We start from the raw sequence: 24662 nt of genomic DNA, 5'->3' as shown, positions 1-24662 counted from the left end.
GCAACAGCTTTCTTTTTTTGTGTGGAGCTGAAGGCAAAACAGGTCAAATGCTTTGTATCCATTGGATGGCTGGTTCAACTAAGTGGGTTTTCCCAGCTTCAGATGCCAAGATGGACACAATGTCCTAGTGTCATCCAAAGACTCCAGTTGGAAAAAAACTCCACTCTTTCCCCTCTGTGTGTTTGAGCTAAATAAATGTTCTGTTACCTAGGGAAATGGAGAACTTCTGTCAAGGGGGTAAAAAATTGTCAAAACAGAATCAGCTAACATCATGGAAAAATAGAGCAAATTGCAGTAAAGCAGCAGATTCAGTGATAACTAATGGGAACTATTTCATGCTGGGTCTATCTTTTTGTGCAAAAATACCTTACGTTGTTTGATTGCAAAGCAGGTACAAGCTGTCAGTGATTGCCATCTATTAAAGGGATTTCCCTGGTTGAGGCATCTGAAAGTCATCTGAGTTCCTAAATTATTCATCACAGTTAATTTGAAGCCATATTTGAACCTGAAATGGAGTTCCCCTTTCCCACTAGTCTGTCTTGCTATTATTATCATTTGCTGCTCTGGTACCCATAGCAACGGCCACTATGTTAGCCACTCTCCCAGAGCAAGGGAGTACTGCTAATGCTGACATTTATCCAGCTGTGCTTCTCACAATGGTGTTTGCCTGTCCAAAGATCACAAGATTTCTAACTTGATGCTTGTGGGTGGGGCGGGGGAATAAGAGATCAAAACAAGAGGAAAAATGAATTTTTCTAACTGGGGTGCTTAAAGTTAGGCTCCTAGAGCCATATCTAACAATCTAAATATCAGAGGGCTGATTTTGAGAGGTGTTGGTTATCCACAAAGCCCACTGAAAGCATTAGGTGCTGCAGGGATTCATAATTTTCAAAAATCAGGTTGCTTTTATCTGGGTGTCTAAAGATGGCTTTAGCAGCATAGCACAGTATACGGTCCCCTTTAATAGCAAGCACCACCAGCCTCCTTGGTCCAGGGGCTCAGTCCTGTAAGTTTTGGCATATAGGGTGATCGTGGGTCCCTCTTGGTCATATGATCCCCCTACCTCAACCACAACCTGAACTACAGCAACCTGGCCTTAGAAGACCAAGCCCCGGTGACAGTGTGGGCTAGCTGTTCCTGCTCTTAAAAGGATCAACAAGCCCTGTTACAAGGTGCCTAAACTTCTGCATCATGTTTGAAAATTTTGGCCATTATGATTCTTTTTTGCTCAAAGTGCAAGAGTCGACTGGAAAGGCGAAAAGACGGGTGGAATAAAACACGTGCATAATAAATCCCTCAAAATGTTGTTAGTATTTTCTTCCTGCACAATCTTTCTAAAGGCTATTTTTAGTTGGCTGTTGAAGAAAAAAATGTTAATTTTAGAATTCGAATATTCTCCAATGTCTCACAATGCTAGTCCCTGCCAGCTGTTTCAGTGATAAAAAATAAAAACAAGTAGACATTACAGCAGGGCCACTGTGCCTGCGGCACCTTTCCTTGGGAGTCTAAATTTTTGAAGAAACTTAACTGCTGAATAAATTATTGAAACTGGTGGTTGTAAAAGGTGGTCTACTGTAATTTAGAACAAAGCCTGACTCCTATAAATTGCCAAAGCCCCATTTTCCTAGACATCAATATTTCTACTTCCTTTTACTTAATGCTTAATAGAATTCAGCAGAGCAGAACACTAATGGTATCTGTGTATGTGGTGATGTTGGTGGTATGATTAATTTTTCGCATGTGTGTGTCTAGCATTTATTCTAACACTTGCTTCATTTTTGTCATGACCAGGAATCTGCCTAAGTTTCTTTCTGTATTTGGGGAAGAACTTTTCATTTCTTATTGCTTGCAGCTGGTTGATAGAGGATTCAGACTTTCAAGTATATTCTCCTGTGAATGCATTGGGGAGTTATGTGGGTAACTCCCATTAATCTTATGTACAAAATATGTCCCATACATCAACAAGAGACTAGAACCATTTGTCTGGTGAATGAGGCACAGCTAAAATTCATCCTATGGTAGAACTAAAACCCACTTATGATGTTTGATTATTTATTAGACATACCTTAGATCATGAACAAGGCCATCTTTATATACTGTGTGCAATAACTGTTGTGCTTTAGAGGTCTGACTGTTTATCTTCTGGCGGGACATACCAATACTATTCCTGAAAAGAGTCTACTTTATACTATGCTTATCACATGTTTAGTGTATAAATATGCCTATTAACCTCTTGCTATGTCTACCAGCTTTACATTTCCATAAACAATGCTTTTTCCCTTCCCCATTGCTTTCTTGTTGTCCAGCACTAGTTACTCCATTCTGCCTTCCTGCTATCTTGCCGCTCTGAGCCTTCTTCCCGGCACCTCCTGTATCTGGAACCAGCCTTCCCGTATTTCTCCCCTTCATCTGTCTGCCCATTTTCAGATGCTGAAAACACCTTTCTTTCCTCACATGCTCATACTGCTAAATTGTGCTCCTTCCTTTGCATGAATCTTTATTTTGATTTTGCCACACTATCAGCTCTCAAATCTCTGGAGATGCTGTTTGTATGAAAGATGCTATACATCAAGGGTTCTCACCTTTTTCTTTCTCAGCACCCACTTCCTTCCAACATGCTAAAAAAAACTCTATGGCCCACCTGTACCACAATAACTGGTTTTCTGCATATAAAAGCCACGGCTGGTGTTAGGGGGTAGCAAGCAGGGCAATTGCCACAGCTTCCCCCTTCCCCGCCTCCGCAAGCCACATTGCTCAGGCTTGGGCTTCAGCCCCAGTTGGCAGGGCTGAGGGCCCCGGGCTTCAGCCCTGCACAGTGGGACTTCCACTTTCTGCCCTGGGCCCCAGTGAGTCTAATGCTGGCCCTGCTTGGTGGACCTCCTAAAATCTTCTCATGGCCCCCTAGGGGGCCCCGGATCCCTTGTTGAGAACTGCTGCTATAGATACAAAGTTGTATTTTGATGTGTGGCACTTGGAATGTACACCTGCTAGCACTCGTGATGAATGGAGCAGGTGTGGAGGAATTTGGGCCCTCAGCGAACCAGGTAGTTAGGCTGGCTGAGTTACTGCCTTACCACCAGGTGTGTTTTTCATGGTACTTTGGGTATATGTTGTATCTTGGATGTTACTGGAGATAGGATATCACTGCTGGTACTACTCTCGTCTAGAAATGCTCATTTGGGAAACACAGTATTCACCATTTTCTCATTTGGTATCCACTGGGGGAAGGGCAATTCCCATAGGCCAGTGTTTCCCAAACTTGGGATGCTGCTTGTTTAGGGAAAGCCCCTGGCGGGCCGGGCCAGTTTGTTTACCTGTCACGTCCGCAGGTTCGGCCGATCACGGCTCCCACTGGCTGCGGTTCGCCGCTCCAGGCCAATGGGAGCTGCTGGAAGCGGCGCAGGCCAAGGGACATACTGCCATAAGCAATGGATTTTAACATTCAGCATCTGGTGAGCATTTGCTTGGGCTTCAGATGGCAAAAATATGCCTGGTGGCATGGAACAGTCGATTAAATAAATTATAAATGTATGTTAAGAGTAAGATAAAGGTAGGTCTTGAAGTTCCCTACACCTGACAGTAACCAGGGGGACTGACAAAATCAAGCATCAGGTCTGCAAGCAGTAAGGATTTCAGACGTATTATAAAAGAATTCCTAATATGCAGAAACAGTGACTCGGAATACATGTGTAATGACTAGACTTCACTATGTACCTACAGGATTTCTTCAAATCACTCCCCTTTTAAACACAGGCTATAGATCATTTTTACCACATTTTATGCAGCTCCATGCTGTTAAATATATGGTGTCGTTATCACCTTCCCAAACAGCGCTGTTTATCGGCTTACAGGGACCACATGCACAGTTGTTATAGTCCTGTTTTTATTTAGTGTAAACTGCTCTTCTTGCTCACAGCATGGCACCTGCAATATGTATCTACATGCTTGCTTTGAAGTGAAACAAGTTGGCAAAGGAGGGCTTGGGAGTGGAGGCGGAGGTGTCTGGGGAAGTTGTTCTTAAACACGCAGGCTTGGGCTTGTGCAAATGAAGAGTGGGGGAAGCAGTTTAACAGCTGCTTTTTCTACCTGATTTAAATGGATTTACCTCTAGTTATTGGATTTAGTCAACTGAGAGTTGAGGCTCTCTGCTGAGGTAATTTTTTTAGTGCCGTCCACAGTAGTACAGGTTGACAGAACAGCCCATTTACTGGAGCACACAAATCAGATGCGGCCTGATCTTGGTCTGTTTGATGGCAATAGGAATAGCCATTGTGGCCTAGAACCCTGTCCTTCCTTCCCTTTTCCCCCACCCTCCCCCACAAAAGGAAAAAAATCTTAACGTACTATAGCTAAGTCATTTAACTGATTTGAACACTGGCAAAGTCTGAAAAGGCATCTCTCTCTCTCTCACACACACACACACACTTGTGTACATACACGTAGTGTTGGTACTCAGGGGTGTGACCCTAACAGGGGTGGTATTTTGTTAAGGTATGCGGAAGGATGGGCTTTTGGTTAAGGCACTAGACTGGCATTCAGGATATCATGGGTCCATCCCTGGCTCTGCTTGCGTGAGCTTGGGTAAATGACCTCATCTCAGTTCCCCAGCTGTGAAATGACGCTCAGTGACACTTCTCCACCTCCCAGGGCTGTTGTGAAGGTAAATTCATTTTTGTTTGTGAGGTACTCTGATGGTGGGGCCATCTAAGCGCACAGATTAAAAAACTCAACGTTATTTGGGAAAAGATTGCAAGCCAGTGCCTGTGGGTGCCCACGGACCTGCTGGGAGAAGAATGTACTCAACACAGCAATCTGCAGAGCGGTTGAGGGGGTTTCCGTGTGAGCAGGCCTATCCAAACTCTGTGCTGGATGTGCTAGAGCAGGAATATCCATAAAAGAAGGAAACTGACATGTTTAGGCGGTTGCAATGCTTCCTCTTTCTCCACCTCAGCAACTCTGCCTCTTTTCCGCTCTTGTCTGAAAGCATAATCTTTTCTCCATCTCCTCACCCTCTTAATTTCTCTCCCCCTCTGCTATAGTTTCTTAGCTCTCTGGTTGTATTATTTAACTCTGTACGACAGGATATGGTTGGTGCGAAAGGTATTCTACAAAATAAAGCTGGAGGCAGGATGGAGAATGTCAGTCAGCTGAGCTTGTGTGTTCTCAGCTCCTGTGTTCGAGGAACACGTGAAAGAGGAGGAAAGCATTTTCTGAATAAAAGTAAAACCACCTTTAACCATAAGTTGCCTAATCAAATTAACCTGGAGATATTGATTTACACAGGCTGAGGATTTGGCCCAACATCTTTAGATTGTTTAACAGTTATACAGGGAGGCTTTGGAAGAGCTGGGAAGAGTAGTCTGCTTATTCTGCTGGAAAACTGATTTCTTCTGCATTTGTAGCTAACATAGAATCCAGTTTACTTGAACTGCTAAAGCCAGGTTCCCTGCTGTGCCCAGCTTCTGATAGTGCAGCAGAGACAGGGTTGTCAGGGAGCTTCCTGATTCTCTGCTCAGAGATTCCTCTGTGCTAGGCATATGTTAAAGCAGCCCTAGATCTGCACTGCATAGGTGGGCTCTAGCCCTCAAGTGACCATATTTCAGCTGGGGATTGCAGGAGCTCATTGCACTGTGGCCATGACCACTCCCCACCCCTGACTCACTCAGTGGTTGGAGGCTGTGGGGAAGGAAGTGCAGAAGCCAGCTATGCCAGTTCTGCATGGTAGATTGTCCCTAGCAGGGAAGTTATAGGCAGTGTCTGCTCCCTTTGAACCTCCTGAGAGGTATACAAAGGAGCAGGATGGGGATGAGGATTTGGCTGCAGTTATCCAAATCTCAGTTATGTCCCACGTGCATTTTGTTCCTCTCAAGTGAACTTGTGTTTATCGGAGTATTTTTGATAGAGATGAGCCCTTGTGAACTTTGTGGCCCTGACTCTCCCCTGCCTTGCATCCTGCCTGGTCATTCCTACCAGACAAAGGGAATACAAAGTGGTTTCAAAATGGTATCACTGGTAACACTTTACACCCACTTTGCACGTACTCAACTTGCAGAGGTGTAAATGACCAGAGAAGGCACAAGCCAGTGGAGAATCAAGCCCTATCACTCTGTCCTGAGCTGAAACAAAAACTTGTTCTGAAGACTCACTAAGTTAAAGGACTGGTGACAGGGCGCCCAGAGGGGAGGCGGGGGGGGGGGAAAGTGGGGCAATTTGCCCCAGGCCCCAGGCCCCGCAGGGACCAACATGAGAATATACTATTCTATAGTATTGCAACTTTTTTTTATGGAAGGGGCCCCCGAAATCGCTTCGCCTGACTGGCGAAGAAGAGTTAGGGCGAATTCTTCCTTCTCAGACATCCTGCCTCCTGCTTTTCTCTCATCCCGAAAGATTCCAGACTGATTCACACACTTAAAGGAATTAAGACACTTTCTGGAGCACTTTCTAGCCAAAGTCCACATCAGCTGAGGAAACCAGGTCCACTCAATAGTGAGGATCTGAGGAGATGACAAGATCGCTGCTCTATGCATTTCTAAGGTGGGATTTTCAAAAATGCCCAAGTGACTTAGGAGCACTGAAAGCCTTTCCTGGCCAGGCCTCTTTCCAGAATGTCCTGTTATGTTAAGAAAAATAAACTTGCTAAGTTGCAGCTTGGTCAGCTTTTGCAGTCTCCGATCCAAGAGGAGAGGGAAGGCTTTGAAGCCCCCTGACCTTTATTGGAACTGCAAAAGCAGCCAAGCGGGTGCCTGGATTTGCAGAATGACTGAGGCTGAAAATAAGCAATAGCACATTTAACATCCAAAGAATGGAACATTATTTTGGTGAGGAAAAAGTTGGATCTGGGTAATAAAATACTAACTAGTTTCTTAACATGAGATCCAGGGGCAGCGTGTCCACACTGAAAAAGTGCTTGGCATATCCTGGGATAAGGGAGATGGGCAGAGTGACATCCAGCAAAATCTGCAGAGAGACTCGACAGTCCTGGGGAATGAAGGCCTTCTCTAGGGATTTATCTAAGATGAGCCTTCCTCACTTTTATGATGAAACCATGTTGAGTTAGACAACACAGGACTATATCTCTGTTTCCTGCATAGCTTTTCTAGTGTCGAAGCTCAAATCAAAATAGTGTTTCAATAAGGATAGAAATATGTTTGTTGAAGATGAAGGTGAACCATCAGGACTAAAGAGATCTATGTAAAAACCAAAGGGCCCTAGGAAATGTTAAAGGGCAGGTAATGAACTGGAATACTGTGATCCACTGCCACTCCTGCTGGTAGGAGGGGTGAACAGAGATGTGGAACCACGTATCCTGGAGGCTGCCCAGATATAGAAACTGGAGAATGGAGTGAATGGGTGGTCATGCAGAAATGGAATCTCCAAATTCAGCAGTTTAAAAGGTGGAGATACAGGATGGACCCAAACCGTTCACGCCTCTTGGAGACCAGGAAGTAGGAAGAAAAATATCCCTTGCTCTGCTCCACAGTTGGGATTACGGAGATCAGCCCTTCCCCCATTCTCCCCGGAAGTCGATTGGACATACTTCCTAAAACAATGTTTGCCTCTGGAAAGATGAGAGAGAGGAAGGCAAGTCCCTGAAAGGAACTGGGGTTTGGGCCCTTGAGGAAGTTGATAGGATACCCTCATGCTGCTGTCTACTGAATTCAAGGATTCAGGGAGACGAGGGCCCCATATTCCTGCCAAGCAAAAAAGACCCAGACACAGGGTGATATGGGGTTGGCAGGCCTCATAGAGGCTATTTACACAGCACTATTGGCGCAGTGAGAAGGCTTTTCTCTATCTAGGCCAACGCGTCTGGAAGGAGTACAAAAAGAGGATGAGGGAACTTCATCTTCCAAGGGTCACTAGATGCAAAAGGAATGGGGGGAATGGTAAATAGTGAAGAGGGCAGGTAACTAGACAGTATTTGGTCCTGCCATGCGGGCAGGGGACTGGACTCGATGACCTCTCGAGGTCCCTTCCAGTCCTAGAATCTATGAATCGATGAAAACTTGATACAGAGCATCGCACTGGGAGCTCAGGTTCAGCTGATTATCCACCATGACCCCCAAATCTTTTTCAGAGTCACTGCTTCCCAGGATAGAGATGGAGAGGAAGGACTTGTATACAGGACAAGATCACCTGAAGAAGCCAGCCTGCATCTGGAAGGGACCAGCCAATTAGGGTCCAGGCTAAGGGGTTAGGGCAATAAGAGACATCAGGCGAAGTGTCTACCTCAGATACTGCACCAAGGCTGGATGCTCACCAGTGGGGTTTTTCTTTCTTCTTTGGCAGTTTCTTTCCTTCCTCCTTCATCTTCTCACCCCATGTGCTTACATTCTTCTCTCTCCTTTCCTTTTTCATCACGAGTGCCTTGGAGGTGCTAGAATGAAGGCGAGAGGCAGGGGTTAAGCACAGAGCTGAGTAGTTACAATACTTCAGGATAGAAGGAGACAAGAAAATTGGGGATTAGGAACAGCTGATGATTAGATATAGTGGGTGAAATCCTGGCTCCACTGAAGTCAGTCATAAAATGCACATCAACTTCAGTGGAGCCAGGATTTCACCCATTGTCGGGAGATACCTTTTTACTCTGTTTGTTTGCTTCTCCTTGGAGGGGGGTCATAAGACCAATGGAGTAGAACAGTCTGGAATGCTCCAGAGTGGGATGTCTGATAACTGTATGTTCTACATTTTCAGTAAAGAGCCTGGTTTTTTCAAAGTGGTTTAATTTTGACTTTATCTGTTAGGGCAAATGACATCGGTTACTGATTTCTGTGTCTTTTAATGTGGTATTCTCCTTCTAGAACACATGTCCCAAGCTGTGGGCCCTGGAGCACTTACAGGTATCTGCTGAGAACTGGCTGGTCACATGGTGTCTGCTCCTCCTCATGTTTCTAGCTGCTAAATTGTATTCAACGGCAGCTGAAAATACATTAAATACTCTTCTAATATCACTTGTTCACGTTTACAATTGCTGAAGTCATCACAGGGATACTGGTCAGTCATGAGTGGACGAGGAGATGGATCCATGAGGCAGTCTTTCTAGTAAGATGCCACCAACTCTGTGAAAGTGTTTGAAATTCCTCATATAGACAACTTAGAAGGCATGCTAGATTTCTTCTAATGTGCTGTTCATGTTCTTTCCGTGCAATTCTAAGGCATTTACAGGAAGCATATTTTTCATCAACTGCATGGCTAGACAAGTTTTCAGTCTTAATACACATAATACATCAGCATGTACTATTTAGAAAATTACACTGGTCTACAATTTTTGAGAAGTTGTCTGCTTCAGAGATAAAATGTGCTATTTATTATGTATTTTGATGTGCTGAATTCAAATATGACAATTAAAACAACTGATTGGCTACTGTTTCTAAGATATTTAAGTTTTTACATTTTATGTCTATGTATATTGTGTAGAGAGTAGAGTTTTAATCATAAATTGTAAACCTAGATCTTTTCATGTGTTTATGGTTGCTTTACATGATAATATTTCACCTGTCCTGTTTATGTAACACTTTAAAAATCAGCAAAAGGGTTATATAAATACAATTTATTATGAAACAAAAGGCAAAAAACTATTCTGTACATAGTTTAGTCCTATTCAGTGTCTACTCGGCGCTTCTTGGCTTGACTCTTGTATTCATTAAATGGAGCATCTCTTGTCACTGTCCAGCAATAGTCCGCAAGCATTGATGGGCTCCATTTGCCCTGATAGCGTTTCTCCATTGTTGCAATGTCCTGGTGAAATCACTCACCGTGCTCGTCGCTCACTGCTCCGCAGTTCGGTGGAAAAAAATCTAGATGAGAGTGCAAAAAATGTATCTTTAGTGACATGTTGCAACCAAGGCTTTTGTATGCCTTGAGGAGGTTTTCCACCAACAACCTGTAGTTGTCTGCCTTGTTGTTTCCGAGAAAATTTATTGCCACTAACTGGAAGGCTTTCCATGCCGTCTTTTCCTTGCCACGCAGTGCATGGTCAAATGCATCATCTCGAAGAAGTTTACGAATCTGAGGACCAACAAAGACACCTTCCTTTATCTTAGCTTCACTTAACCTTGGAAATTTTCCATGGAGGTACTTGAAAGCTGCTTCTGTTTTGTCAATGGCCTTGACAAAGTTCTTCATCAGACCCAGCTTGATGTGTAAGGGTGGTAACAAAATCTTCCTTGATTCAACAAGTGGTGGATGCTGAACACTTTTCCTCCCAGGCTCCAATGACTGTTGGAGTGGCCAATCTTTCTTGATGTAGCGGGAATCTCTTGCACGACTATCCCATTCGCAGAGAAAAGAGCAGTACTTCGTGTATCCAGTCTGCAGACCAAGCAAGAGAGCAACAACCTTCAAATTGCCACAAAGCTGCCACTGCCGTTGGTCATAGTTTATACACCTCAAAAGTTGTTTCATGTTGTCATAGGTTTCCTTCATATGGACTGCATGACCAACTGGAATTGATGGCAAAACATTGCCATTATGCAGTACAACAGCTTTGAGACTCGTCTTCGATGAATCAATGAACAGTCTCCACTCATCTGGATCGTGAACGATGTTGAGGGCTGCCATCACACCATCGATGTTGTTGCAGGCTACAAGATCACCTTCCATGAAGAAGAATGGGACAAGATCCTTTTGACGGTCACGGAACATGGAAACCCTAACATCACCTGCCAGGAGATTCCACTTCTGTAGTCTGGAGCCCAACAGCTCTGCCTTACTCTTGGCTAGTTCCAAATCCCTGACAAGGTCATTCAGTTCACCTTGTGTTATGAGGTGTGGTTCAGAGGAGGGGAGGATGGGAGAAAATGTGGGTCCTGTGACATTGATGGTTCAGGACCAGAAGTTTCATCCTCTTCCTCTTCCTCGTCTGACTCAAGTGAGAATCATTCTGGTGCATCAGGAACCGGCAGTCCTTCTCCGTGGGGTACTGGGCGTATAGCTGATGGAATGTTTGGATAATGCACAGTCCACTTTTTCTTGTTTGACACACCTTTCCCAACTGGAGGCACCATGCAGAAGTAACAATTGCTGGTATGATCTGTTGGCTCTCTCCAAATCATTGGCACTGCAAAAGGCATAGATTTCCTTTTCCTGTTCAACCACTGGCCAAGATTTGTTGCACAAGTGTTGCAGCATATGTGTGGGGCCCACCTCTTGTCCTGATCTCCAATTTTGCAGCCAAAAGAAAGGTGATAGGCTTTCTTAACCATAGTGGTTATACTGCGCTTTTGTGATGCAAAAGTCACTTCACCACAAACATAGCAGAAGTTATCTGCACTGTTCACACAAGTACGAGGCATCTCTGCTCACTTTGGCTAAACAGAAATGTGTCCCTTTGCAAAATCAAACACTGACAAATAAGAGAGCACGACACTGTATGATTTCTAGAGCTGATATAGGGCAATTTGTTCGGCAGAGTGATGTAAGCTTCGTTATGATTGCATCATCCATGACTTCTAGGAATAACATGATGCAATTCATATTGTGTATGATGCAATACCAGCTTCAGATTGCATCATTCATTGTTTTGCCTAAAAAGCAAGTACTGTCCAAACCCAGTCATAGATTTATTCATAGATCCAGTCAAAGATGTATTTTCGTCATTTCTGGTTTAAATTGAGATCCCTTCCCTTTATAACTCACTTATCCTCCGCCATTCCCAAGTCAAGGGTCGTATATACTGACCCAATAGCATATATTGAAAACTAGAGCCAATCAACAATTTTAAGCATCATTTTCGTTCTCAGTGACCCAGAATTAGTAAAGTTCGACTACATTTATTTCAGAAGCATTTTGGCTGTAGAGCAGTGTTATTAAGCAAGACCAGCTTTTACAACATGCTGTAGTAATTATTTCCTAGATCTGAAACAAGTTTCACTATAGGTTTCTATACAGCTAAACTATTACGCATTATACATGGTTTTGTGCGTCATTATCTAGTTTAATGTAACGTTTAGCTGCATTTGCCAATCTAAAGCAGTTTACTCTGCCTTCATTATACCTACAAAGAGTCACTGCAGCTGCTGTTTAAAGTTGTGAGACATACCTTTAGACAAACACATTTTTCCATTGCATTTATGACTAGAGCTAGGCTGTAAGGTCCTAAAAGCAAGCTTGCATTTTATTGCCTGGTTCCATAGAAGCAGACTGGGAAAGTCACTGGTGGGGCAGGAGCTATCTCAGTCCAACTAGATTAGTGGATGGCAGTTTGGAAGATTGTTGTTAAACTGCCACAGTAGTTAGTACAGTAGAGCACCACTACCAAGAACACACTGCTCCTGTATCCAGTAAGGAACATGATACTCAATGCAAACACTGCATTGAAAACAGAGGAAATCCATGGTGCATCTAATAGGCCACTTCTCAACAGATTGAGATAAACTGATTGTAAAAGCCAAAAAACACAGGGAAAAATTGATGTTCTTTAAAGGGTAAAGGGACTATGGGTTTTTTGGAGGGAGGAGACTCAGTTCTTATAACCATAAAAAAATTCACTGAAAACTTTTGGCAAAGTCTTTAAACTTATTACTATAAACAGTACTCTTACAGCAGGTGTTCCTATAAGTGGTGCCAACCACATGATGCACGGTTTGCTTTTGGTGCATGTGAGAAGTGATTGACAGCACATTTCAAAAATGGGTTATCATCATATTACCAGGGTTTGCACTTGAATTCATCTGAATTTAGTGGTGAGAAGTCCTCAGGAGAAGGTAGAACGTTAGTCAATAGTGACATGTCTTGTCTACCTTTCTTTAAGGCTCCAATTCAGCAAAGTAGTGCAATGGGATGACTCACGCTTAAGTTAGGCAAAGTACCTTACTGCATCAAAGCCTAAGTTGGTAAAACCAACAGTGGCACTGCCAATGCAATCAACTTCCTCACTTGGCACAAAGAGGAAGCTAGATTCCTTTTTATTTAACTCAGCTACATTAAGCAGGTCCCTTTTTGTCCACTGTGAAGCAGTGGAGCCAGTGGACTGAGAAATTCAGCTGAATCTTAATACCCAGAGGCACATTGTCATCTCACTTAGGGGGGGGGGGGGAGAAGGCTTCAGAGTAACTCCAGTTTGGTAGGGAGTGTTTGTTTAGCTCAAATGAGTGAAGTAGGGGAGGTTGCTATGTACTATCGCACTAGTCAAATACATGTTTTTTCTTAATCACTGTGTACATGGCCTCTTTATTCCCGAATGCTCCCTTGCAGCTTGGTACCCTAATGCTGGGATTACTATCCCCCTTCCCTTCTCATGCCCCTAAAGCCTCCAAGCCTTAATACGATTCCCCCCCCCCAGGGGGGCTAGTTTATTACAATAACACACTGCAAAGCGTCCATAACAAAAAATCCCAAACACAGTCCATTTATCACCTCCCCCCACACCTTGTTTATGGGCCTGAAAAGCCCACTATCGGTAATCCATCAATGTAGCATATACTATACAGCATCTCTTCTTCACTCCTCTCCTGTTCATCTGCCAGGGTGCCCGAGCCCTTCCAGTTGTAGTACAGCCCTGCTCTTCCTAGCAGGAACCCCCTACAGTCACTCTGCTGGGAGTCCATCCTCACCAGGGAGCACCCCTCACTCCCCCATTCCATTAACCTTTGCCAGGTTGGAGAGATGGCAGCAGATTAAACTCCTCTGCTGGTGCCCTGCCTTTAGTACTCTCTGCTCTTTGGCTGGGGTTCTCCAGCTTACAAGTCAGCAGGTAATGCCCTCTGCTGCTCAGGGACTTTTAGCCCTCTAGCTCAGGGTGGTCAGACACTAAGGCTAGGTCTACACTACGGGGCGGGTGCTGCCCCACCCTCTTAATTGGCCAAACTGGGACCACCTGTACTGGCACAAAGGCACAGGGCCTACTTCAGGGAAAGGGGCCAGCCACCTGATGGTGATATAATCATCCTGCACCATTTAGCAATGTCATGGTCCTGTCTTTGCAATTCACCATAGCTGAGCACTCAGGAGGGTGACAAGAGGCAGCAGATTATAAAGACGAAAGTTTACAATATATTTGCTCAGAAACACAGCTTGAAAAGCACCTATTGTTAAATACAGCTGTCTGACAGCAATGGAAGAAAACATTTTAAAAGGGCCAGTAGTGTTGAGGATTTTTTTTTAAAAATGCCACATTATCTGGAGTTGTTCTTTAAACATCTTACCAAATGCCCAGACATCTCTTACAGAGCAAGCACTTTCATAATGCTCCCTGAACCACATTTTTATCAGCCACATGCGTGATGATGTTTTGTGGTCTGTTGGCAACACATATGGCAGCAACGGTAGCCCATAGAGCTAGCATTAGCATTTATTTTATTTAGCAGTAATACAAGGACCCTACCTGGGAATAGTGTGTTTAAGGGGGGATGTTTGGCCAGACCACCACCAGCCAACCACAGGACCGTGAGTTAACACTAGCTTTTGGATATTTTAGCAACATCTGCAGCTGTCTCTCCACAAAAGTGCCATGGCAATAAAGTGAGGTTATTAATATACTAATCTGTGGGAGAAGGGCACCCCAACATTAGTAGAGTGAGGAAATACAAATAAAGAAACCCCGACTGAATATGCATTAGCCATAGTAACATCAGTGTAATGTATTATAAAAGTTGTATCCCAGCCTGTGGGCAGGAGGAGAGAGAAATGTAGCCCTTGGGAGGTGCCAGTGGTGATAAGGAGGAAGATACTGGCTAACATTTCAGGTTGTTTTGCAAGGGCTGGTGAGAGTATATAGATAGTCAGCGCTACATTCTGTAGTATCTCTAGGTATCGTGCGCCATTAGAGTGTTTGTAATTTAGCTAAATGTATTAATGAACTATTACAAATACAGACGTGTTCCTAAAGTGTGAGTGTTGCAAATGTGCACATCAGAGTTCCCAACTAAACAGTAATTTTAATAATACTGGGCCTAATCTTGAGACAAGAGCCTGTCAAACCTCAGAGTGATAACTGGGAATTCTTACATAATCACTATAATTATTTACGATTCATAGAGCTACATAATGTGGTAGAAGACCTTTGAATTGCTACATAAATGCCTAGAATTTGATTCTTAGATGTGGTTTCACTCTTCAGACTGAACGGGAAGCAAGGCATTGGCAGCCCCTGGAGGGCTGTGCGTGGGTGAAACACACTAACAAGAAAGAGCAATAATAACGGAAAAACAATACCAGCCCAATGTCTCCCTGGAGTGTCAATAGATATTTCTAAACCACTGTGGCAATGCCTGTAGACAAACACTGAAGAAAGTATGCAGAGACCTTGAGAGGGAAAGTACAAAGTCAAAGAGAGGAGTGTGTGTGTGTGTGTGGGGGGGGGGGGTGGGTGTTAAAGGATTAGAAATAATTCCAGCAATGTGGATTTTACAGCTGCTTCCCACAACAAAAATATTCATGGATTGAGTCGAATTTTGTTTACATTCAAGGTATAATGGCCTGTTCTGAATGGGTAGTGCTGGTATGAGCTTTATGCCTTAGGTTAGCCCCACATGTTACAAAACAACCCCTCTGAGAGACAGCTGAGGTTCCCTGCCCCTTCTCCCAAATCATGTGGGATTTCTATGGGTGCTGCCCTTGGCATCCAGCTCACTGAGTACTTTGTTGAGGGGTATATGGAGTACATTAAGGAATAGACTAGATGGCATGTCAGCCAGTGGAGCTCAATAAAGAGCGGATTACTGGAAAAGAAAGCCACTAAATAAATGCTGCACTTCCATAAAGATTAATAACATAATTGCGTGCTTTATTGATATACACAGTAAAGCAGTATATAATACAATAGTAAGGCATATATTTGGTGAAATTTGATATGTTGTGAAAAATGCAGTAAAACTGAAGTTTATAAAAAAATTAGTAAATGTTACAGTGTTGGTGTTAAAACACAATATTTTATGATACCCAAGGAATAAACCAGTACTGAGTAACAATGAAATAACATGCCATATGATATTTATGTAGTCAGTTACAATGATTATGTTTTACAGTTTAATACTTTGTGGTTATAAGGAACATGAAATAATTCCCAAATTATGCTTAAAAAGCAGCAATAAAGCTCTCAACTTTTTAAATATTTTTAACAGACTCACTCCAAAACTAATGTCTAGAAAGTAAAAACCAACCAAAATAAAACCCTGATGAAAACAATCGTGCAAGCCATTTACCTCTGATTTTTTAAAGAGGTTTAACTTACAAGCACAAAAGAAAGAAAGAAAGAAAGAAAAACAAATCCATTCCCTTATATCTTGATTTGAACTTTCCTGAAGAAAGGCAATCAGAAGCAAACAGGGTACCCACTGTAAATAAAGCTTTTAAAGAGCTCTTTATCATGAAAGTGATCTGGGTTTCTTTTTAATGTATTAGTATTAAATGATGAGACCGGTTCACACAATGGACAAGTGGTGACAATGTAACATCTGTACGTAATTGTCAGGAACACCACAAAACCAAAGTGAGGTAGAAATAGCATGACTAGCCATGTTCAATGTTAACTAGCATTCAAAATAAAATAAAATCTCTCTCAACTTTTAATTACACTTCGTACAAGAAGAGGTAACAGATTTTTACCCTTGCAAAGTAATGTAAGTCAGATGGTGTATTTCTATGTGTTATAAAAGGAAATTAAAAGCTGATAAAAGAAAATGAAATGGTAAAGCTTTTGCTAACAGCACCTCACACCCCAACCTACCCTAATGAGTTGCTGTTGAACCGTTTAATCTATTTTCTGTTCTCCCTCTCCCAAGTCATTGTGAATTGTGCGGTATTACTTGCAGAAAAAATGGGGAAGAACAAAATACTGAGGGGACAAGGGTGGGGGAGGGGGAAGAACCTTGTTTTGCTGATGAACATTTCATGGAACAGTGTGGCACCTTCAACTGCTTATCATACAGGAACAGTAGTAATTCTTTTACACTGCCCCCCAAAGCTTTAAACGCTGTGACTCCTTGGAACTTGCTGCCACAAGGGGTTGAGATAGATATTGTGGATGTGTTCACCCCCCCGCCCAAAGATTGGGTAACTTTATGATCATTAATAACATTGGTAGCTATGCAATCTATGATGATATATGAACAATCACTTCGTGCTTCTAGGCAGAAGCTGATCAGCAGCAGGGGGTCAGTAAGGAATCTCCTTCCCTCCACCTACAGCATCTCAGAAAGGTGGCATTATGGGTGGGGAGGAAGCATATCAAACTTCTGCTGAAACATCATGTGCTGGCGCTGCCAGAGGCAGGGTACCGGACAATAAGGTCCAAAGGTTTAATCCGGTAAGGCAATTCCTATGTTTCTTTACTACAACATTCAGGATTTTAGTCGGCAGAAGAAACAGCTGGAGTATAGGATATTAATTAGATTTACAATTTATTTTTGCAAGCTCTGAAGAGAGCATTGTCATGTAATGTGCTCTTTCATTTCATTATTGCAGACTAGCTGGATGATTCATGTAATCCTTAATTTTATCTGGAAAGAGGTGGAAAAACTACCTCAGTTGGAAGTTAAGAATTTTTTTTTTTTTTAAGCCAACCTTAGTCAGACAAAAAACAACGTGAAAGGTAAGTCAGTTGTTTTGGTGTTGCTGCAGAAAATACTTCCTTTGCTAAGCAGGGAAAAGAACACAGAACACGAATACATCTCTGGTACAGTTACAGAGCTGAAATGATACTAAATAAATGCATTGCCTCCATTTTTTTCTTTTTTTTTTTAAAGGGGGTTTCTATAAACAATTATTTTTTATAAAGCACACTTTAGTTTACAATCTTTCTTTATAACTGTTATAAATGTTTTTAAACAACCCGAAATGCGTTCCATATAAAGAAATGGCAAGTTATTTAGCTATCAAGATTTTACATGTAGTTTTCTTATAATTTTTGTACAATTGCATAGACGTGTAAAACCTGCCATTGTTAACAAAACAATAACAGACTTAGGAAACTACTGAAATCTACAGTATAGTACCACTATTCTTCACAAAAATATAGATTTGTTTTCTTGTAAACTCTTACAGTCTAATCCTCTTTGTTGTATGAATTTTATAAAAACCATGCGGGACGCCTGAAGTTGTAAAACACATCTCGCTATTCTAATGCCTTGTCATCAGTCATCACTGTAACTAAGGTTTCCATTGCTCTGCCCAAGTCATCTGCCATGTGGAAAAGGCTCCCTACATTGTGGCCTGAAAAACAAAAGGCAAAGAAAAGGACATTAATAACAGGGACAGGACAGTGAATTGTTATGAACATTACGTATAAGGGAAGTAGACACAAATCACTCTCCATGTATATCTCTGCACAATTTCATGCTGAGTACAACATGGAATATTGTACCTAAAAATCCCCATACTACAACCCATATAAAAAGTCATTTGTGATAGTGTGACATTCATAGCACAATTGTTAGAAGAGCTCGGTGAATCTTGCAGAAAACGTCACAACCAATACTGGTTTGAATTTGTACAGTAATGCACTTTGGCAATGCTCCATGTGCTCGCTTTCCAAACACGTACAAGTGCTCGAGTCGTATTGGCAGGAATATTCATGGCAAGCAAATTTCAAAGTCACATGCATAAGTATCCACATAAACCACATTTTAGATTTGCACATGTATTAAATGGGTGCTGGAAGTGCTTGATCACTCACCCGATCAGTGAATAAAAAACAACCGGACCAATCATAACTAACACAGCTTGACTAGGGAATAATCCAAAGTCAGTTAGGGTATGTCTGTAAATAAAAATACGTGGCTGGCCTGTGCCAGCTGACTTGGGCTTGGGCTGCAGCCTGAGCTCTGGGACCCTCCCACCTTTTAGGGTCCTAGAGCGGAGGCTCTAGCCCAGTGTTTCTCAAACTGGGGTCGCTGCTTGTGCAGGGAAAGCCCCTTGGTGGGCCAGGCCGGTTTGTTTACCTGCCCCGTCCGCAGGTCCGGCCGATCGCGGCTCCCACTGGCCACGGTTCGCTGCTCCAGGCCAATGGGAGCTGCTGGAAGCGGCGCGGCCCGAGGGACTTACTGGCTGCCACTTCCAGCAGCCCCCATTGGCCTGGAGCGGCGAACCGTGGCCAGTGGGAGCCGCGATCGGCGGGACCTGCGGACGGGGCAGGTAAACAAACCGGCCTGGCCTGCCAGGGGCTTTCCCTACACAAGCGGCGACCCCAGTTTGTGAAACACTGCTCTAGCCAAGCCCAGAAGTCTACATTGCAATGAAACAGCCCCTTAGGCTGAGCCAGCTGGCATGTGCCAGCCGTGGGTGTCTAACTGCAGTGTAGACATACCCTTCAAATCAATGTGAATCAGGCCCGAGTCTAAAACTGTTTGTGATCCAACTAAAGGATTAAGAACAATTCACAACTACATTCCCTGAATCCTTTCAAATAAATTTATTCAAGGAAACTGCCATTGGTTTGTGGATACTCCACTAGCAGCACAAGAGGCTACATTTATCAGATACATTATTTACTGTGGTTTATTTGCTCAGCTCTAGTCACTGGTATCAAGGGGAGATCCTGAAATATTATCACTTTTGGTTATACATCTCAGATGGTTTATGTCATTACGAGAGCTACCTTCATGGCATTTTAACTTTTTATTAACCAATAACTAACTACTACTTTATATTAAAATCAGACAAAGATATGCTGAAATAGCATGAAGAGTTTGAGTCACCAAGAACTCCGGTGGTAGAAAGTCTGTTCAGAGAAGAGTTACAACAGGATGTGGCACACAGCAGCACCCAGAGTTGCTTGGCACAGTCCACAAAGTGAGAGGAGTCAGTCGAGGATAGGACAGGACCAGGACACTCAACACCTCTCATCATCCTGGTCCCATCAACTAGAGCTTCCCACCCTAGTGGATGGAATTTCTGCACTGATGCAGGGGATACATTTTGCACTTCCCCACTCAAGTGGAGCAAATCAAACTCACAAAGAACAGATACTAGGAGTTAAGATCAGACTCTTTCTTTAAACTGTTGTGCCTAAATATTACAGTATATAGATAATCATGCACTGTTGACATTTCTGCAGTACCAAGATGGTAGAGCTGAATTAATTAAAACTTGTGGGACAGAAACTTTAAAGTAAATCATTTAAATTCATTTACTGTGTAAAGGAATCAGTTCAATGCTCATAAAAGTGAGGGGCTAATATCACTTGCTTGAACCAATCATAACACAGCCAAGTATTTATGTAAACTTCCCCACACAATCCTGGCAATGCTCCTCTAGCCTAACCGCTACGCTACCACAGCTATATTGCCATCGTTGGCCTCCTGAGCAGATTCTACCAATGCTGTGGCTTTGGGATGTCCACAGTGGCAATTAGGAAGAGAACGTTAAATGTATTCTCATTGGTGATTTTAATTTAAATTAGATAAAGCATGAGGGAGAATGAGGCAGTGAGCAATCCCGCAAGATGTAAAGAGTCAGGATAAAATGAACAATTCACCCTCCTTTCCCTGTTCAGGGTCTCTCTTTTGCTTTTGTGAAAAAGACCAAAGGATGCTGCTCTATGCTGCGGATGGCAAAATACAAACTTTAGAAACAACAAACCTAAAAGTGGGACTAGCGGGCTCACACAATTGATAATTGGTATTAAGAGGCTTTCAGCTGTAAGTAGACAGTTCAAATCCAGCTAAGTCAGTAGTGACCAATCATCATCATAACACTGGTCTACAATTTTTGAGAAGTCGTCTGCTTCAGAGATAAAATGTGCTATTTATTATGTATTTTGATGTGCTGAATTCAAATATGACAATTAAAACAACTGATTGGCTACTGTTTCTAAGATATTTAAGTTTTTACATTTTATGTCTATGTATATTGTGTAGAGAGTAGAGTTTTAATCATAAATTGTAAACCTAAGTCTTTTCATGTGTTTATGGTTGCTTTACATGAGAATATTTCACCTGTCCTGTTTATGTAACACTTTAAAAATCAGCAAAAGGGTTATATAAATAAAATTTATTATGAAACAAAAGGCAAAAAACTATTCTGTACATAGTTTAGTCCTATTCAGTGTCTACTCGGCGCTTCTTGGCTTGTCTCTTGTATTCATTAAATGGAGCATCTCTTGTCACTGTCCAGCAATAGTCTGCAAGCATTGAGGGGCTCCATTTGCCCTGATAGCGTTTCTCCATTGTTGCAATGTCCTGGTGAAATCGCTCGCCGTGCTCGTCGCTCACTGCTCCGCAGTTCGGTGGAAAAAAATCTAGATGAGAGTGCAAAAAATGTATCTTTAGTGACATGTTGCAACCAAGGCTTTTGTATGCCTTGAGGAGGTTTTCCACCAACAACCTGTAGTTGTCTGCCTTGTTGTTTCCGAGAAAATTTATTGCCAATAACTGTAAGGCTTTCCATGCCGTCTTTTCCTTGCCACGCAGTGCATGGTCAAATGCATCATCTCGAAGAAGTTCACGAATCTGAGGACCAACAAAGACACCTTCCTTTATCTTAGCTTCACTTAACCTTGGAAATTTTCCACGGAGGTACTTGAAAGCTGCTTGTGTTTTGTCAATGGCCTTGACAAAGTTCTTCATCAGATCCAGCTTGATATGTAAGGGTGGTAACAAAATCTTCCTTGATTCAACAAGTGGTGGATGCTGAACACTTTTCCTCCCAGGCTCCAATGACTGTTGGAGTGGCCAATCTTTCTTGATGTAGTGGGAATCTCCTGCACGACTATCCCATTCGCAGAGAAAACAGCAGTACTTTGTGTATCCAGTCTGCAGACCAAGCAAGAGAGCAACAACCTTCAAATCGCCACAAAGCTGCCACTGATGTTGGTCATAGTTTATGCACCTCAAAAGTTGTTTCATGTTGTCATAGGTTTCCTTCATATGGACTGCATGACCAACTGGAATTGATGGCAAAACATTGCCATAATGCAGTAAAACAGCTTTAAGACTCGTCTTCGATGAATCAATGAACAGTCTCCACTCATCTGGATCGTGAACGATGTTGAGGGCTGCCATCACACCATCGATGTTGTTGCAGGCTACAAGATCACCTTCCATGAAGAAGAATGGGACAAGATCCTTTTGACGGTCACGGAACATGGAAACCCTAACATCACCTGCCAGGAGATTCCACTGCTGTAGTCTGGAGCCCAACAGCTCTGCCTTACTCTTGGGGAGTTCCAAATCCCTGACAAGGTCATTCAGTTCACCTTGTGTTATGAGGTGTGGTTCAGAGGAGGAGGATGGGAGAAAATGTGGGTCCTGTGACATTGATGGTTCAGGACCAGAAGTTTCATCCTCTTCCTCTTCCTCGTCTGACTCAAGTGAGAATGATTCTGGTGCATCAGGAACCGGCAGTCCTTCTCCGTGGGGTACTGGGCGTATAGCTGATGGAATGTTTGGATAATGCACAGTCCACTTTTTCTTCTTTGACACACCTTTCCCAACTGGAGGCACCATGCAGAAGTAACAATTGCTGGTATGATCTGTTGGCTCTCTCTAAATCATTGGCACTGCAAAAGGCATAGATTTCCTTTTCCTGTTCAACCACTGGCGAAGATTTGTTGCACAAGTGTTGCAGCATATGTGTGGGGCCCACCTCTTGTCCTGATCTCCAATTTTGCAGCCCAAATAAAGGTGATAGGCTTTCTTAACCATAGTGGTTATACTGCGCTTTTGTGATGCAAAAGTCACTTCACCACAAACATAGCAGAAGTTATCTGCACTGTTCACACAAGTACGAGGCATCTCTGCTCACTTTGGCTAAACAGAAATGTGTCCCTTTGCAAAATCAAACACTGACAAATAAGAGAGCACGACACTGTATGATTTCTAGAGCTGATATAGGGCAATTTGTTCAGCAGAGTGATGTAAGCTTAGTTATGATTGCATCGTCCATGACTTCTAGGAATAACATGATGCAATTCATATCATGTATGACGCAATACCAGCTTCAGATTGCATCATTCATTGTTTTGCCTAAAAAGCAAGTACTGTCCAAACCCAGTCATAGATTTATTCATAGATCCAGTCAAAGATGTATTTTAATCATTTCTGGTTTAAATTGAGATCCCTTCCCTTTATAACTCACTTATCCTCCGCCATTCCCAAGTCAAGGGTCGTATATACTGACCCAATAGCATATCTTGAAAACTAGAGCCAATCAACAATTTTAAGCATCATTTTCATTCTCAGTGACCCAGAATTAGTAAAGTTTGACTACATTTATTTCAGAAGCATTTTGGCTGTAGAGCAGTGTAATCTAACTGCTATCTTGTGGCCTCCATGAAATAATATTTGCAGTCTCTGTCCAGTTCCTGGTACCATTGTAAATTGGCACCCTTGCTTTATGTTGACCAGCGACATCAAAGACTGAATGGCCACGGGGCACAAGCTAACATGTCACTGCTGGCACTGATCCTTTCACAACAAGGCTAGTAACTATAATAAGGGCTGTGTAAGGAAGTTTGCAACACTGCCTCCTTTGCTGTGGATAAATAAAAGATTTCAGCCTCCTGAACTATCCATGCGGCACCTTTCACACTTCTAATCTGAAAAATTAGGGTATTTTTTCTTCACTCCCTACCTATTCAAAAACAGCAGAATCATTTTTGCTCAACCTTCTAAATAAATAAATATTGATATAGATAGATCTAGCTCTGGTGGATTTCAGTACTGGAAAATTCAGCCTAAAAAGGGAAAGTTTGAGTAAGTCAAAAATGAGTAAAAAACACCTTTTGAAATGAAGGTGCTTACATAAAAAGAATGACAGCTGTCACTATATGCTCTGCCTTTCTGACACATTTATATGCGTATGTATGGCATGGTATAAAGGTTTTATTGGCGTACATTTGGACTGACCTGCATAATCTGAAACAGTCCACTGAACTCTTCAGTCCTGCAAGCTACTTTCAACAGCCTCTATTTTAGTCTTTAAAGCACCTATCACAAAATTATTTCTTCACCCACATCTACCCCAAACCATGGACTCGGAGGGGCCGAAAATTATAATGGCCAAACATCAATGAGTGGCAATATTAAAACGGTCAGTGATCCCAGAGTCACACTCAGCTATCTTGTGATCTGCTATCACTAGAAACAATTCTGGGATTCCAGTTTTTCAAGTGATATAACATCATTCATTTCTAGCCCTGGCAGACCAAGATATCAGACCTTAAATCCCCAATTCCCTGGATTTATGGAAAAGGTATTTTAGATCCTTTTTAGAAATATTTAATATTTGTTCATACTATTTTTTCTGTCATTCAGAGCTCTGGTAACTAAGGCAACCTGATTTTACAGGCAAAGGATGAGCAACAACAACATTAATAAAAAAAATTAACAATAAAATATTTTCTAAACTGTGGCATAAGCAAACATAAAATGTAGCATAATGAATGAGTTATACAGGCATCCAAAATGAGGGCCAATAAAACCTTTATGCATCTAGACGCTACCTTGTATTCTATATTATATCCAAATAGTATAACAATAGTGCAATAATTTTTTTAATTGCTGCTGCTGTACTTTTGGGATTATCACAACTACTCGTGTGTGTTTGGAGCCAAGAGCAAGTTATGTAGGTCATCCCATATAAGTGGCAATAACAAAAACTTTCTCCAGTATGGTATATCATGACATATTTTTTGTTGTGGCCACCCCATTATTTTTAAAGCCACTTGCTGTGTTTCAGTTTTTGATCTCCCTGTGGTTCCCTCCCCCCCACTTGCTAGTATGGTA

The 24662-nt window shown here is 42.4% G+C and overlaps 1 protein-coding gene across 5 annotated transcripts in view; it reads right to left on the bottom strand.

The window, feature by feature from the left end:
• Window positions 1-18052: 18052 nt before the first annotated feature.
• DMD (dystrophin) overlaps window positions 18053-24662 on the bottom strand; it is a 1466768-nt gene continuing 1460158 nt past the window's right edge. For all 5 annotated transcript variants that reach the window (XM_065405744.1, XM_065405758.1, XM_065405751.1 and 2 more), the window contains one exon: window positions 18053-18150. In XM_065405744.1, coding sequence (XP_065261816.1) covers window positions 18053-18150 — 98 coding nt within the window. The remainder of the gene's footprint in view (window positions 18151-24662) is intronic.

This window comes from Emys orbicularis, chromosome 1 (assembly GCF_028017835.1).
Source record: "Emys orbicularis isolate rEmyOrb1 chromosome 1, rEmyOrb1.hap1, whole genome shotgun sequence".
Classification (NCBI taxonomy): domain Eukaryota; kingdom Metazoa; phylum Chordata; order Testudines; family Emydidae; genus Emys; species Emys orbicularis.
This window is presented reverse-complemented; position numbering and strand designations above follow the sequence as displayed.